This window comes from Manacus vitellinus, unplaced genomic scaffold (assembly GCF_001715985.3).
Source record: "Manacus vitellinus isolate BGI_N305 unplaced genomic scaffold, ASM171598v3 scaffold_57_pilon, whole genome shotgun sequence".
NCBI lineage: Eukaryota > Metazoa > Chordata > Aves > Passeriformes > Pipridae > Manacus > Manacus vitellinus.
In genome coordinates, this window is record NW_021940666.1 from 3,616,777 (window position 1) to 3,633,787 (window position 17,011).

Sequence of the window (17,011 nt, forward strand, 5' to 3'; positions counted from 1 at the left end):
TACTCCCATAAAACCATGCTGTCTCTGTCTCAGGAAGTAGGGATCTTGCACACAACACCTGGGCTTTTGACCTGGAGAAAATGCTGCTCTGCACAATTTTTAATTCCCAACATAACATCTCCCACGCTGTCCCGTATGCATGGCGTGCCCTCCCTGGACTGATCCATAAAATCTTCTCCTTGACATCTCTCCTAAAGACTCACTTTCCCTAGATCCCTGTTAAGCAACCATCCAAGCACTGATGGCTAGGCAGAGGGGCAGGTAGAAGTAGTGGTGCTATTTGAAGAGCTTTTATCAATGTACATACGTTTATGCAGAATTTGTTTGTGTTGAGCTGTATTTTTCCATGCTCCTATACGTCATTTTGCTTTCCTAGATTGTGAGCTCTCCTGAGCAGGGACCGTGTCATCTCCACCTTCTCATGCCGTCTGGCCTGAGGAAGAGCCTCAAACCTGTCTGAGACCCTGGGTGGTAGCTGGAAAAACAGGCTGTGTCCTGCTCTTGGACAAGGGTCAGTGTCATGGAAAGGAAAGTTAGGCTGTAGGCAGTGTCTTCTCTCAACAGGGAAGCTTTTCCTTTTTAACATTAAATAGGACAAAATTGGTTTATTTTCCACTCTTTATTTTTCTGCTCTTTCCTGACCTCCGTTCAGGTCATTAAAACAGGTTCCACCTACTGATATTTGCCATTCTCCATTCAGAGAATAAACCACATGGCTACTGAAAAATATATTTTGGCAGCATATAAAAAAACTCTTTGCATTGTTATTGTAGAGTCTTCTGTCAACTCAAAATTCAGTTTTCTGGGTCAGAGGCAAGAGAGACATAAGATAAAAATAACGGCTTCTGTGGTTCTGTTTGACTGGTTTTGTTGGTTGTCTCTGGAGATGGGTTCTGGTTCATTGGGAGGACAGGAGAGGAGAAGGACATAGGCTGTACTTTTTATATTCAGGATATGATAGTTGTGTCTAAAAAGATAGGTAATAAAATCTTTAGGTTTGGAGCAGCATGGCATGGGCAGTACTGTCATTTTAATGCAGTTGCATAGCATGAATCACTAAAATTTAGCGGTGCTTCATTTGTGCCACTGACTTGTAGTAGTTGCCTGACTCAGGGATAGCTTCCAACTTTAAAATGTGTATGTGAAGTTTTCAACAGTCAAACTACCTTCTGGGTTTTGTGGGATATTTGGGATGGGGAGGAGGCATTCTTCTTTCATTTGTGATTTGTAGTTTTCCAAGAATTCTAAAGATTGTAAATTCCAAGAATGAGTAAGTCGTGGCAACATGTAAACTAACAGTTGTAGCAGCAATTTGTTGGAGGTAGCACTTAAAATGTAATTCCATTAATACTGAAGAATAACCAGAATATTCATGCAGCAAATTTAAATGAAGGTTTAAAAATACTCTGAAAATTAAACATTAAAAGGAAAACTTGGGGTCATAATTTTCGTCATCACTGGAGAAAATAGATATCATTGTAGTTTCAAAATGGGTATCATTTGAGTTTCAAAATTAATGTTTTAAAATAAATTTAACTCTGTTCATAGAAAGTTTATGCAGCTGGTGAAAAGCTTGCCTTTAAAGGGCTTTTTTCTTCAGTTCTTGCTTTGACTTGTTTAATCAATAACTTCTTGTGGATGGAGAATTTTAAAATTATGTGATCATTAAGGAACACATCCATAAACTAAGACCTGCAAATGTTTAGATACATTATTTAAACATTATTTAAACATCCTGCTCCTAAGCTTTTTCTTTTTTTCCTGACAGGAAATGGGTTTGATTTAGTGAATAATCTGGGATTTTCAGTGAAAACTGAAGTGTTTAATTTTAAAATGCCTGATATAAAGTTCTCTAAGAGAAAGTATAAAATTAAGACTAGAGCAGGCTAAATTTTTGTAGCAAAATGGGAATGACAGGATAAATAATTCTTCACCATTAAGAGATATTCCACTGGCAGTGTCACATGAATCTCAGTTGTGGCTAGGGATGATGTTTGGTTTGTTCTTAGATTTGTTATGGTAATCAATATAAAACATTAATATATACCATACACTGATGAAATATGTGTGTTGATACTGGTCTTTGGGGTCTGATATGGGCTACAGTATCAAATATAAATATAGGATTTTCCTCCTCTGAAGAGTTTAGAGTCTATCACCACCTTACAGATACAGAATAACTGTGATATCATCAACACAGAATATTGTTAGCTGGCATCAAGTCTTTACTGGAATTTGAATAGAAAAATATCAGTTGATGGCATTCAAAAGAAATATTATTAGCTCTGTCTGCAGTAAGTGTCCACACTTCATCCCATTCCTGTTGTCCATTGTTTCAAAGGAGGCACATTCCAATGGCATCTGAAACAATGAAATTGCAGAGCAAATATATATAAATGAATGCCAAACAGTGGATTAGCTTACAGTGTTCTGTTATGTTTGAAGAAACCACTCCTAAAGTCGTCTGGTTCAAAAATCATTTCTTTATTTCACTGTGGTGGAGTTGATGATGGAGATTTGTCTGCAGGAAAACAATGGGAATACCACCAAAGGAACTTTTACAGCACTCACAGCCTCAACTCCTGTGGTAGTTTCCAGCATCTGCAGTGCTTCTCTGTAGGAAGAAGGTTTTCTGACCTCCACCAGACACTGTGTTTTAGAAGATGAGAGCAAAAGGCATCAGGCTTAATGAAGAATTCTTGAAGGTTGCCCGTGTAAGTAATTGATTTGCGTTACCTATTTGAAATTGTAATAAGACAGCAATGTAGTGATGAGGAAAAGGTTGTCATTGGGTTATCATTTATCACAAGTAGAAAGCAGTGACTCTGGGTGGAATTTGTGAAGTACATGTATACCAGCCCTTTTTTTTGCTGATGTAGTGAGATTTTACAACTTGGAGTGTAACTTATGGGGAGTCCACAGGAAGAAGGTGTAGGATTAGGGCTGTGGCTACAACATGAGTACTGGTAAAACACTTCGTAAGAGAAAAGTATTGAAAATTGGCAAGTTTCAAAAAGGGAACAGCGCTAACCCTATGTTTTCCACCAGCAAAAGTTTGGCACTTGACTGGCAATGTGCTGATTAACAACTTGTGCCACAGAATCTAAAATTAACAGGTAACTCTTGGAACTAAAAACTTCTTCAAACCAGGGTTTATGTTGCAGGAGGTGGGCAGCTTTAACTAATATTTTGGAAGCTCTGGGAATCCTGAGAGGGTTGGTTGAATCCCTGTGTGGGTGTTCTCATGTACACTAGTATTATTTTGAATTTATCAGCTTATTCTGGAGTGTGTAGCGCTCTTTCATGATACTTGTTTTTCTTTACTACAGGACAGTAATTGAAAAGGTTTTCAAAATCCTTCTGCATCAGCCAAACAAGACAATGGTATAAAAGAAGTTGGAAAAGGAATTGTAAGTGTTACAGAAAATGTGGGGTTTGTAGCATTTGGAAAGAGACGAATTAAATACGTTGACTTATGTGAGTGTTGCTATGCTCAGATATTATCAATTTAATATCTGAGCCCATATTCAAAATCATGAAGGCTCGAGGAGAAGTTAAAATTGCATGCGTTTCCCAACATGGCACAGTTAGGGTAGTGAAAAACTCCTTCAACACTTTTAATGTGTTCTCTCTTTTTTTCAGGAGCCAGGGAGATGAAGGACTTATCTCCCTCATCTCAAAACTCCCTTTGCTGCTATTACATTTTCTTTTGCCTTCAAATGTTCATATATCCATGTTAATTAATTTCTAATATAATTAAAAATAAATGGTTTTAGATAATTCCTCATAGTTCGTTTGGTTTTTCCCCTCGGTGTGGAAGTGTGAGAGTAAGTGTAAGACCAGAGAAGGCTGCAAGTGTCTTAAGTCCTCCACTTTCTTTTTGGTTTCTTTCAGTTGGTTGTCTTTCTTTTGTGACTAGGCCAAATTTTCAAATGCTGTCTCTTAAACAGAACATAAAATTGCCACTTAAATTCCACCTGGCTTGCAGGATAGGAGTGGGTATTGACTATATTCTCTGCTTTGTTTTTGTTCTTGAACAGAAACCACTGTTAGACAATGACCATTCCTCTTTCAAGGTAGGCTGAATTGTAAGGCTTCAGGATTGCAGGTGTATTTTAAATGCCTGTATAATTATTTCATGAATTGATTATACTGTTAAAGAGCTGGTACTTGAAAATTGTATCTCTGAAAGAATTTGAACATATCAGTTTTCTGCCTTCCTTAAAGTTACTTTTCATAGTGTGATTATAATGTGTAAATGTGACTTGTGTGTACTAATGTGAAGCAATTTTCAGCCCTAGAAACACAAATAAGACTTTCTTTCAAGAAAGTTTTGATAGTTCTTTACTTTGATACATACAAATCATTTCCATAAATCACGTAATGGTATTTACTCAATGTTAAATGATTAATTTTAGTCACTAAACAATTTTTATGTTTTACTGATTTATTTTCTATATTTTCCCTTTTTTTATTTTATTTTAGTGTTTTGTAGAGTTTACAGTATCCCAGAGAACAGACAAGTATTTTTACTTAATTTTCATAGAAGGAAAGTTTTTCAAGTGCCTTATATGTTTGACTGTATTGCAAAGCACTTCTGTTATTTCCTCATCAAGCTGACTGCTAAAGTAATATTCTCTGCCTGTTGTTCACAGTGTGGTAAATGTGTGATTTAAGCACAATCCTGCAAATTGTTCCTCTGAGGTGGGGCTGGAAGAAGTTCATTCCAGGTTAAAATGTGGTGGCAAATTTATGAGGAGTATTAGGAGTAACCTAATTGTCTACATGAAAACTCGGACCATTCCATTTCTGTGTACTTTTAACTATACATTTATATGACATAACTGTAGGCTGAACTTGTTTCTTTTCTCTGAATATGATCGTAAACAACAAATTTGGATTTCAACCTTAACCTTTAATATTCTTACTCTGAATCAATGCTTTAGCTAAGCTTAGTCTTTAAATGCTTAGTGGTGTGTTGAAAGCCTCATTATACTTAACCTACTTCTGGTCTTTGATGAATTTTTATACATCTAATCCTATTTTAATAGATCAAAAGAAAGCCATTCATTTTCAGTGGGCACAGCTGATGTATCAGAGATCCAATTTTAACCATCTCCAAATAGGAGTCACCTGTTTTTCCTCAGGAACACTGAAGTTTTACTCATCAGGTGCAGTTGCTTCTATGACAAGCAACATCATCAAAAGATCTTCTATAGTCTGACCAAGCTTTCTTTGGAAATCATTAGGTTCTCATCTTTTGCTGCCACCCCATTAATATTGGAAAGCTGGTCTATCTGCTTCTTTGAAAGCCTAGTCCACATTCCCAGACCTTTCACCCAAATTGTCCTTTACATAGTTCTCCCACCCACAGACATTCACCCCCAAGTATTTAGAAAGTTACTTCCCAGCTATTGTTTTACAAACTAAGCAGGGCAAGCTCTTTTGCATTATATGGGAAGTGAAAAAAACCTGGAAGGAATGCAGTGTAAATAATTGCACCTGCTTGTTTTAGATGCTGCTTTTTTTTTCAGACTTGGAAACTTAATTACATGTGTAATCACTGCTGGTTTTCATACCAAAATCAAATGGCTTGTAGTTAAAAATAGAAGAAATTGGGTAAAAAAAGTTAATCCATAAGATAAAAGCAACACCACAGCCATATTTTTATGCAGTTTAAATGAATCTCTATCCATTTTTAATAGGCACATGCGAAGACTACCCTTTTAGTAACCCATTTTTGCAGATTGTGGACAAATTTTATCAGCTGATGAAAGATATTAAACTAAACCTTCAAACTCGTATTTAGGGAAGGCGATGGAACAAAACGTGCATGTGCAGTACCTGACATTAAGGGCCATATGCCCAAAGCTGTTGACACCAAGGAAGAATGAATGTCCTGTGTTCCCATCACTTTTCAAAAGGAAAAAAATGCATGTGCCAAATATTTGCCTGTGGTTGACTGCAGATGCTAGACCAGGTGGGTGACACTACAGCACGGAGGTGCAATTGGCATTGTATGAAGTTTTGAATAAAGCACCTGGTACAGTTTCTGTCTGTATCTATCTTAGGTATTTACAAGGCACCTATCACCTTGGTACCTAAGCACTTTGAAAAATGCACCCACCCCAGGAGGCATGATGCAGATACAGACAGAGGCCCAGGTCCAGAGCAGCAGAGGCAGGTCCCAGGAAGCTCTCCAACTGTGTTCCCGCTGTTGTTGAGCTCCTGGCCCACTTGGTGTGGCCAAGGAACATCTCCACCCACCTGTCAGCAGGAAGACGGTGCCCCACCCCTCACGTGCAGCTCTGCTGGTGGGCAATCTGAAAAGGAAAGATAATGGAAAAGGCAACGATCCAGTAGCAGAGGTGAAACAGGAATGGTGGGATTTCAAAAGGAGGGCTTCTTAAAGAGCAGCACATCTCAGGGGAGGGATCAGCTGCCAGTTCAAGTGGCAGGTAAGGCATAATACAGGCATAAGTCCCAAATGTTCTTCAGTGAACAAAAGTTAAAGAAATACTTCTGATGTCTCTAAAGTTTCTGTATATCCAAAGCCCTGCTCTGTTCTTGGCCTCTGACTCAGTCCTCTACCCCTGCAGATCAATCAAGTGTTTAGTTCTGTGTACCTCCACCCAAAATTGCTGCAATCCTAAATATGTCTAATAACCAGCATAAAGGACTCTCACTGGTAATGAATGTTGTGGTACAAAGGAGACAGCATAGTATAGCAGTGCTCCAAAATAATGGACGTATTCATGAACCTAAAGGCTGGAATAAACTTGGCTTCTAGTCACCATATTCAGGGCAGGATCAGGCAGACACAGCTCACCCCTGCAGGCACACATGGAGCTTCTCCTGTGGCCTCCAGGAGCAGTTGCTGATCCACCACATCAGACCAAGCTGTGTATCAGCCCAGGGCAAACACCTGGATAGGGAGCAGCTCCAGGCTCTGCTGCAGAAACAGAGAACCTGTCTACCAGGGCAGAAAGGAAGATAGCCAGGACTGTGATGGAGGTTCACTAGTTGCTATTACAGGGACCACTTTAATACCAGATATCCTTTTTCTTTAAACACAACAGAATCAGTGAGGTAAGACAAAACAAAACAAAACAAAAAAGTCTTCAGAAACCTGTGAGTCCCATGGGACTTTAGGAAATAGCTGCATAGTAGTCACAGTGATCAACTACTAAAGTTGAAGTTCAGTGGGGTCACTGACTTCCAGAATTTCCATTCCCTTTAGCCCATATGAATTACCCCTTCTGAGTCCATTACTTGGTCATTTAAGGATCAAAATGGGAGTCATGCCCTGGCAGAGCAACGGACATAAAGTTAGGAACATGAACCTTGGAGACTGCCAGTTTGGTGGCTGCTATCAGTAGATATAAACATAAGTGACCTATTTTGCCTGGATATATCCCTGTGAGCAAAATGCTGCACATAGGAATGGTGTGGAAATGACTAAAAAGTCACAGAATCTGACTTCTTCCTTTTGCTTCACACCCAAGGAAGCTGAACTTCTTTGTACCCACTCTATTTTAAGCTTTGAAAAGAGAAATATTTTTTTAGAGCAAATTAACAAGCAAGTAAGATCAACAGTGGTGGTGTACAGTTTGATCTATGTTCTCATGGACAATTTTGACTTGACAATTGTAGTGCCCTGTCTCTCTTTTTTTTGGAAGTCATCCCTTTTCCAAGGAAAGGAGGTAAAGGCAGTTAGTTGAGGTCACTCTATCAGTCAGCTTCAATCCTTCTGTCAGCAGCTGTTCAAACATAGGACAATTTCTGGCTGAACCAAGTTTTCCAATGCCCCTGGCACACCTTTTCCACAGCATCAGCCTAGGCACTGGTGCAACCATCTGACCGAGATGCACCCTGAACTTCAGGCAATTTTTGGTCATCAAGGAATGGATTTCTTGGGCAGAGACAGACACATACATCAAGGTGGTGTCAGCCATTGACCTTCAGGCAGTTTTCCCAAGTTTAACTAGAGGCCATACCTGCAGTGCACCCTCAGTTCCTTGTGCCCCATGTCAATGCTTCACAAAGCTTCCAGAACCCACAGTTACTAAGTGTTGAACACCTTGTTACAAGCAATAACAGTTATGATTATTCCTCCTTTTCATTGCTAGCCAAGTTTACCAACCTAACCTAAAACCTGTGAATGTATTCATTATTCAGAAGTATTCGCCAAGAGTTTCCACAATTAACTTTATGCCCAGGGTTTTTCACAGTCTCTTTGCTTGTGCCCTTTGTCATTTGTGTTATTGGTCACCCATGCCAGATGCTGTTCTTTCAGCTCGGAAAGGCTGAAAATACTGAACAGGAGGGTAACAACTGATAAATTTTCATAGAGAATTAAGAATTTTGCAAAAATTTACTTTATTATGCTTTTTCAGGGATTTTTTTCTTCACAAACCTCTGGCAAGTGTGTGAACATGCACAAATAACAAAAGTTTTGTGATCCCTCTGATCCTGAACAAACTAAAGTCAGTGATACCATTTACAGAAATATTCATAAATCAGTGTGGATTTTGGAGTTTTTTGATTTTGTTTTGCTTCAGTTTTTGACTTTTAGTTTAGTTTGGTTCTGTTGCTTGCCAGTTGTTAGATGGGTTCTGCTTAGAACACTTGTCAGGTAAATACAGTTTTCAAATATGGGGAATTTTCTGATGACATGTCAGAAGAAATACCAAGACATTTTGTATGACCAGTGGCTCTACCAGAATGAGTATATATGATCCCTTATCTCCCACTGATTCCATAGACTTTAACTGAAATGTGTGTTTGCTATGTGTGGTAAAAATAGGTCCCCTGCTTTTTTTGTGCTTTTTTTCATGTGTATTCAAATAGGAAAATGCAGAGATATAATGCATGGTCCTACACTATAGTTGTAAAGAGAGATTTGTTAATGAAGGAATGCCTATGGCTGTATTAGACAAAGTGAGAGAGGAATTGCAAAGGAAGAAGCAGTTATTAGTTAGGTTGATATATAGTCACTTTCAAATCTCCATGGAGTGGAAGAGCCAATGATTGCATGACAGTTTGTCCCTAAAATTCATTTTCATAAGGAGCTCATGCCTTTTTACAAATACAGTCTCATCCTCACTTTCCATAAAACATGCAACTGGACAGTCCAGCCAGAGGGAATATGAATACTTTGAATGTGAATACTTTGAAGTAGTGAATATGCTAAATGCACAAATAATATCCATTATTTCAGCACTTAAAACTCATCTTTCTATTAAGTCACACAGAATCTCTTTTAGACCAGTATAATATTGGAGGCACTTGGGTGCAGAAATAATGAGTACCACATTATGGTAGACAGGGAGGAGGGATCCTTGGGTCTGTGAGAAGGAGCTTTCATTTTAAACCATATAGAATAATTAAAAAAAAAATCGATCAAAACCCCTACCGACTCATAAACAGAACCAAAATTATCATTTAGTATGACCTCAGCAACACCTTGCAGATGTAAGCTTACAGCTTCTGTCGAGGTCTGAAGAGCAGCATACAGAGTATTTCAAAAAGCAGAAATTAATCCTTGAAAAATAACTTTTTTTGAGACTGGGATGCCAGAGAATAGGCATGACACTGAGCTGGCATCCAGACCACTGTAGTATAAGCAGCACAGCCAGCAACGGTGAGCCACTGCTGCTCAGGACACAGTCCTACTGACAATTGCACTTCTGTCACCTGTCCCTTGCCTGAGCCTTGGGAATGCAGGGGTTTGGGCTACCCTACCACAACATTTTAGCCAGACTGCCCCAGATTAATTTCTGATGGCCAAATTGTCCCCCATCAAAAAAAAAAAAAAAAAAAAAAAGCAGACCCATTTTTTTAATCTGAAGCATGGAAAGGGTGAGAGCTGTGGCCACAGCCTCATGTAATCAAGAATAGAGCTGGGCAGATGGTGCTCTACTGTGAGCCAGTGATGGCTGCAGGTGCAAACAGCTGAGCCATTCCTCACCTTTGGGGAGGGCATTGTATACAGGGGAGGATTTAGAGTAAGCACATAGATAGCATCCTCCACCTTAAGGTCTGTAGCAATGCCTCCTTGCACACTGAGCTGCCACAGGGAAGCACTTGCACCCGGTTTTCCACCACGTGCCCTCAGGCAAGGGAAGAATAGCCAGGGGAGGGCAAAACGCAGTTCATTTCCAGGAGATGATGAGATCCCGGTGAGCAATGCCCTCAGATAGCGTTTCCAACTGTTTGGAGGAAAAGAGCAAGGAGAATCCTGCAGATGTTGGGGAGGGCATTGCTCGCGGGATAAACCCCGTGGACAGGCACCGTCGCGCTGCAGCAGTGACTTGGGAGAGAGCCCACTGGGGGTGGGGGTGACGTGAGACGGCGGACAAAAGTGAAGATAGCCAGCAGTGCCTCAGAGCAACAAAGGGCTGCCCTCAGCCAGTGGTGGAGCACATCTGGCACCCCAGGAAGCTCAATTGGACCCTTGGCCCTGAGCTCGTCCCAGGGATTTCTGACTGGCACCACTGCAGTGCATAGGTGAGCTTTTCGCTAGGTTCACTGACATTTCCTGTCACAGTCATGCTGAGGGGAATTGGTAGTTCCTGCCTTGGGATGCAGCACGGCTGTGTGTGTTCTGGGTACAGGACAGTGTGCATTGGTACTAAAAGTGGTTAATAACTTCAACTGCCACATGCCCAGTGCAGTCACTAAAATTTAGTTCACCCTTCTGCTTGCCCAAACACATACACTCTTGGCTTCCCAACTGGCTTCTTTCTATGTGTTGTCCAATGCATGTAGATACCTCCATCTGCCTGGCCTCAGATACAGTGGTTGTTGCTCCTCTATTTGATTGCCAGATGTCACTGGGGAGCAAGATGGGGAGGTTCCTGGATCCTCGGGGCAAGCCAGCCATCACAGAGGGAGCTTGCTGTCCACGCCGGCCGAAGAACAGGAATCCTCGGTGCCTGCCTCTGATGAAGACTCACCAGCCAGGACCACAGAGAGCTGGCAGTGGCCACTGTCCTCGTCTGAAACGCACAGCAACGTTGGGGAGGATTTTGAGGGATTTCAGACGCCAGCGCGGACTCCGGAGTGTACCATGGACATACAGTCTCCCGGGGATCAGTCACTCAGTAGAACTCCTCAGTTTGAAAGTGACTCTCCTGAGGAGGAGGGAAATGATGAAATGAATGAAGAGCGCTGCGGTGTTGAGCCTGTCCCTAGGGATCGGGGTTGGAGAGGGCAGCCCCAGCTAACAGAGGGAGAGAAGCTGTTGATGGAAACCAACAGTAGGATTGTGCAGCTGCTGGAAAATATCAAGAGGGAGCATGCACAGTCCATGGGCCTCATGTCCCAGTCCATGGGCCGCATGGAGCTGCAGCTGGGCATTGTGGCTACCTCCACAAGAGCCATCCATAACTACCTGTCAGAGATTTTAGCTTTCCTCAAGCAGCCGAGGACGCAGGTCCTTGAAACGCGCATTTCCCAAAGAGCCACCCCCCATGTCGAGTTGACCTGTGCCTCGACATGGACCGGGGAGGACGCAGTGGCATCCTCCACTGTGTGCTTACCTGGGGCCGAGGGGACAGGCGACTCTCGAGACCCGCCGCAGGCCACCCTGCCTTGTCGCAGTGGCCGGCTGCAGAGAGCCATAACCGAGAGGGCCTCGCTGCCCATGCCTCCACGCCAGGCAAAAGGGGGAGGGAAGAAAAAATAACCATTCCATAAGGTTTTTAGAGGTTTTTTTTTAATGTGCCTGTCCTTTTAATTCTTAGCCATAAGGCCACTGGTGGCAGAGTTTCAACCATTTCCTACATTGGCTAACATTGTATTCTGGCTGACTAGATTAGTCTAACATTTTGTAGTTTATATTTGCACTGTTAACTATGTGTGCTGCTGGTATTTGAAGAACATTTGCCTCTGTTCTTTCACTTTAACTTCATACGAGCATTTTTTTACTCTGTGCCAGGCATTCATTGCTTTTCTTACAAATACAAGTCATTTCTTGAGGCAGCTGTTTTTTGAGTTTTCTTTCTCCATTATCCCATCCCCTCTGAGCAAGCACTCGGGACTTGGTGGTAAGTATAGAGGTCTTCGCAATACTCGCCTCCAAAACTGTGTTCGATCAGTCTTTGCCTGGTGTTTCTGGCATGCCAGCCTGAGGTGTTGGGGTCAGCCTGTACCGGATCATGATCATTCTTATCCTCTGTGGGTCTGACCAGCTCAGTTTCTAAGACCCTCGGTGGAGCTAATCCACATGTCTTGGCTATGTCGTACAATAAGTAATGTTGCCAGGATCATACCTCATATTTCTCCTTTGGGGGCTGTATAGTGATTTGCCACCAGATCTATCTAGGCACCTGGCTCTCGTTTTCAAAGTTCCTTTCATGATGGATCTGGTGGCTTGATGGGCAGCATTATAATTTTTCCTCTGAGAGAGTCTGGGGATTGGAAACAGGAGTCACTAAGCAATGTGTTCTACGGGGATAAGAGCCATCTCCTGCAACAAATCTATTAGGAGGAGACTGTCCCCTGTAATTAGCAGAGATATTAATTATTTAAGAAAAAGAGAAAAAAAAAGAAAAAAAGCAACTTGCCTGGCAGCCAGACCTCTTGAGAATGTAAAAGTCATGACATGCTGTTGGGTACTGTGCTCCTCTGTCTGTGATTAAGAGCTTCTCATCAGAGACGACCTACATCTTGATAAAACACAACTACTTCCTGTGCCTTTAGGCCATCTAATTTTCTGAGGGCTGGCACCCTGAGCAGAGCACGGGGCCCATTGGTAACCCACAGGGTAGATGGAAACGCACTTTGCAATAAATTATTTTATATCTGTTGGTGCTGCCTCTCTCGGGGGAATTTAAATTAGTGGCACTCAAACTGCTATATGCATGCAGAGGCATCAGACTTGGCTTTTCCATGTGGTATCCCTGACAGTTCTCTGAAAGGATGCTGTTGCCAGGAGCCCCCTGAGCAGTGGTGACCTGTTCTCACAGGTGTAGCATGGCTCCTATGTTTGACTCTCAACACACCGTTGTAACTTCTCAGGAACGTTCAGAAGAGTTTATATGGCAAAGCAGTGATGAATGGAAAATACTAGAGAACAACCATAGACTTAAAAATCCTCTTCTATGATTACAACCGAGCTGTGCTCTCTGTCCAGTGAGACATAGACTCTTCCTCCCTGTCTTTCTGTGAGGTTATTCAAGATAAAGCAGATCATATTTTGTTATTCTGCCAGTCAGCCACAAATTGCTCCCGTATAAGTGTGTGTGCGTGTGTGCTTGTGGCTGTACTTTGCTAAATGACCGATTTAAGGATGAAATTGCATCTGGCATGGCCAACCTCCAGTGTGGGCTTTTTCCACTACCAAATATTTCTTCCCTTTCACCTCCATCCAGATGAGTTCCTTGTAAAAATGCCATTGGAGGTGGGCTTCTTTGGCCACACTTCACACCAGGTGCCAATTTTTGCATCTATTTTGTGGCTTTTTTTTTTTTTTAATATCTCTTTTGTCAGAACTATTTGTAAAGTTATCCTCAGAGACTTTCCAGCACAAGCTTGTAAGCTTTTCCCTCTCACTGGTGCAAGAAATGCATGCTGCAGAGTATTCGAGGTCACAAGAAGGTTGGGAGAGAAGCTAATTAGTAAACCTGGCAAATTATTCCAGTACATGTGGCCTTCTGAACAAGCTGGTTCTGGTGCATAAGTGGTTTGCACACTGGTGCTGTGGATGTGAACAGCCCAGTTCAAAGCACAGGGTTTGTCCCAGAATGTTTACATCTTCTTTCTTTGGGATGAGTTTGAGTTAAGCTAAGTACAATTCAGCCAGACAATTTGGCCTAATTAGCACGTTTGATAATGCAGTGAGAATGTTTTTTATTTTGCACAGTGCTTTCACTTCAGAAGGGTGGTGCAGTTGTGGCCAGATGTTAAGAATTTGACTTGCTCTTCAGGACCCGCCATGTAGCTGCTACCATTTAGAACCAGTCTCGTTCTCACGTACTGGCTACTTCCATGGCTTCAAATTTTTTTGTTGTAGTCTCAAAACAACAACCTCCACTCCACCTTTGCTTCCTGACTAAAGGCAGCAGAGCAAAAAGAAGATGTAGCAGTGCTGCAGTTGAAAGTGCCATGCAAGGAAGCACTAAAGAGTTCCTTGCAAAGCAGCTTAATCTTTAACCTGCTCTCCTCTTCCATTTCCAAGTGCTTTAGCTAGACATGGCAAGGCACAAAGCACCACTCCAACAGGAGCAGCCATAGGTGTGAGAAGGACTGGGAACCTGTCTACAGACAAGAAACCTGCAATAAACTTAAACAAAGCCAAAGTTTTTTTCCACCCGGAAGTAGTAGATGGTATTAAGAATTGGTGCCAACTGATATTTTGCTCGGATCCAACATTAGGATCTGATTTGTAGTATTGTCTAGCAAAATCAGTGCAGTTGGAGGGTATGTATGTTCCATCCCCAACAAATATTTTCATGCTTTTCAAGTGTCTGTCATGGCCTCATCACTCTTTCCCTGTAGCTTTTTGTTGTCTGAATGGGTATATGGTTACATGTGTCTGTTAAAAATAAAGGGGATCAGTTCTTACATGGTATATTTATATTTCTTATGTACATATTTTGAGTACGTAGTGCTTCAGTTTCCAAAACTTACTTCTTTCTGTGTCCAAAAGACCAGTTGTTTGGCTTCTGGAATGACAACAAGGGTGGGAGAGCCTTAACAGGAAATCTGCCCGGTTGAAGCTCTTGGTGATAGATCCCCTGAGTATAATTCTGCAGTCTGGCCATATTTTTGATGTATAGGTCAAATATTCATGGTTACACCGTTGCTTTCTGATGCCTTTTGCTGAGCAGAAGTGCAGATATTTTTCTTTCAGAAGTTCACAGTTTGTATAACAAAGTCATTATGAAATGTGACATTGTTTTATTTTTGAATACGTGTGACGATTTTAAGAATTTTTTCCTTTTCTCCTTCCACTGGATGATTTAAATCTCACAAAAAAAATAAAGCAGACCAATGAAAAGAATTGAATGCTAACTTCAATTGAAAAGAAATAGCAACACCACTCTTGTGAGACAGTTTTCAGCAGTATTCAGCTTGCTGGTCCTGCTCAGCCTTTCCTTTCCTGCCTGCTCCCTGCCCCTCTGTGACACTGAAATATCCACTTCTAGGACAACCTTCTTCCTAACCCGAAGGCTAAAAGTTTTTCCCTCTCTTTTTCTCCCATTTAAAATACCATCCTTGCATCAGCCAGATCTACTGTTTAGAGGGATCAAAAGCTCTTTTCCTCCTGCCTTATTCCCATCCATATCAATATCCAGGGCCCTGAGTGCGCTGCTCTCCTGTGAGAGGTAAAACTTAAATCCCTAAATCCAATACTTGACATAGTAACACTGCCAAAAAAAATGGTGGTTGTTTTTTTTTTTTTTTTAATCTATAGTACCCTAATGAAGTAGGGTACCCTTGTTTGCTGAAGCAAATAATCAATTCTTTGAGAGATGGATTTAATTGCTGAAAAGTAACATTGCTCTAACTCTCGTTGTGGAAGCCCAGGAGCCAGGCTAAGGTATTCCACTCACATAAACACCACAGGCTATGTAACTAATCCTTACTTTGGTGAAACTTCAAAGGAAAAGACACTAAATTAACATGCTACAGGGAAGCAAATGCCATGGAAGGTGTAGCAAGGAAACCTGTTGGTATGATTCAATTTTGGATTCTAGTACAGATTCAAAACTCAAACTATTCTGGTGGCTTAGGCTACTTGTTTAATTTCTCCATGCCTTGGTTTCACAGCAGTAGAAGGGGCAAAAAAAGGAACTGTCAGGCAATAATTAGTTGATTATATGGTACTTCGAGGTCTTCAGTCTGAGGGAGTAACCTAATGTATTAAGTGCTAATGGAGCTTGTTCATGACCAAAGTTGGAGACGGGGCTAACACCAGCACTCAGCTTTGGAACATTATGAATAAAGTTCTCCCCATATTTTACCATCATGTCATATGGTAGATCAGAATCCCAAATCCAAATGTTGAAGCTCTCATTCAGACTTGGACTTTACCTATTTGGTCTATTTCTGACCACAACTAAATACATTCTCAAGCCATCCAGTTATTAAAATAAAAAAAAACACATATAAAAGTTTCATTTAAACAAATAATGCAGTTAGTAATGCTGGTCTACGAGTCTAAGAGTGTGAATAAATTAGAACGTTATTACTTGAGGAGAATAGGCATAAAAGAGCACTTCTGGAGTACTTGTTATTGTCCAAAATATCACTGAAATTCTGATGACTAAGTACAGTCTGCTTATCTCTATTTGAAACAGTGCTGTACAGATTCATTATTTCTAAAGGTCTTCTTTCCATTTCTATATAGATATTCTCCCTTCACATTTTGAAGGTTTGAAGAAGAGGATTGTTTTTCGAGTCACACTAAGTAAACATTAAATGCATGCAGGCTTAAAACTAAAGCATGCATGTTATGTAGCAGCAATAAAAAGTGCTCGGCTTGCACGACTTATGATGCTCAAGCGTTGCCTTGTTAAAATGCCAAAAAAATTTTTCTTTGCATTTTTTTGAAATGTAAATCTCTTCCTTTGACCCTGCAATACTTTTCAGTTTCTTTGGACGAATGATATTTATTTTACTGAACACTTTTATATTACAGATAAGGTGGATGAAATAATACCAGTTTCCAAGCCATCAAGAATTGCAGACAATGCAGCTGTGGACTCGAGAGTGGCAACGATAAAACAGAGGCCTTCTAGTAGATGTTTTCCCTCAGCTACAGATATGAATGTGAGTGGGAGCTATGAAGTGCTGCTTTCATTTCTGGAACTATTTGGAGGGGGTCTTTTGGTTTTAGATATTTATTTTACTTTTATTATCTTGTAACTTTTAAGGCATGGTCTACGCTGCATTTCTAGTAATAGTTTTGGGACAGAACAGTCTACATACCCCTATAAAACCTTTCTCATTATGTCCTCATATTTATTCTGAGACTGTCACACCAACAGCATTGCTTCCTCAG

At 41.0% G+C, this 17,011-nt stretch overlaps 2 protein-coding genes across 4 annotated transcripts in view; both read left to right on the forward strand.

Annotated features, from left to right (window-relative positions):
* SHANK2 (SH3 and multiple ankyrin repeat domains 2) overlaps positions 1-17,011 on the forward strand; it is a 324,279-nt gene that overhangs the window by 288,302 nt on the left and 18,966 nt on the right. For 2 of the 3 annotated variants that reach the window (XM_018081842.1, XM_018081843.1), the window contains 2 exons: positions 16,358-16,417; positions 16,649-16,779. In XM_018081842.1, the coding sequence (XP_017937331.1) occupies positions 16,358-16,417; positions 16,649-16,779 (191 nt within the window). The remainder of the gene's footprint in view (positions 1-16,357; positions 16,418-16,648; positions 16,780-17,011) is intronic. The other variant, XM_018081844.2, reaches the window with a different exon arrangement.
* LOC108641228 lies at positions 5,944-12,042 on the forward strand. The gene is made up of 3 exons (XM_018081845.1): positions 5,944-5,980; positions 6,072-6,458; positions 10,830-12,042. The coding sequence occupies exons 2-3, from the start codon at positions 6,380-6,382 to the stop codon at positions 11,687-11,689; spliced, it is 939 nt and encodes a 312-aa protein (XP_017937334.1). The 5' UTR covers positions 5,944-5,980; positions 6,072-6,379; the 3' UTR covers positions 11,690-12,042.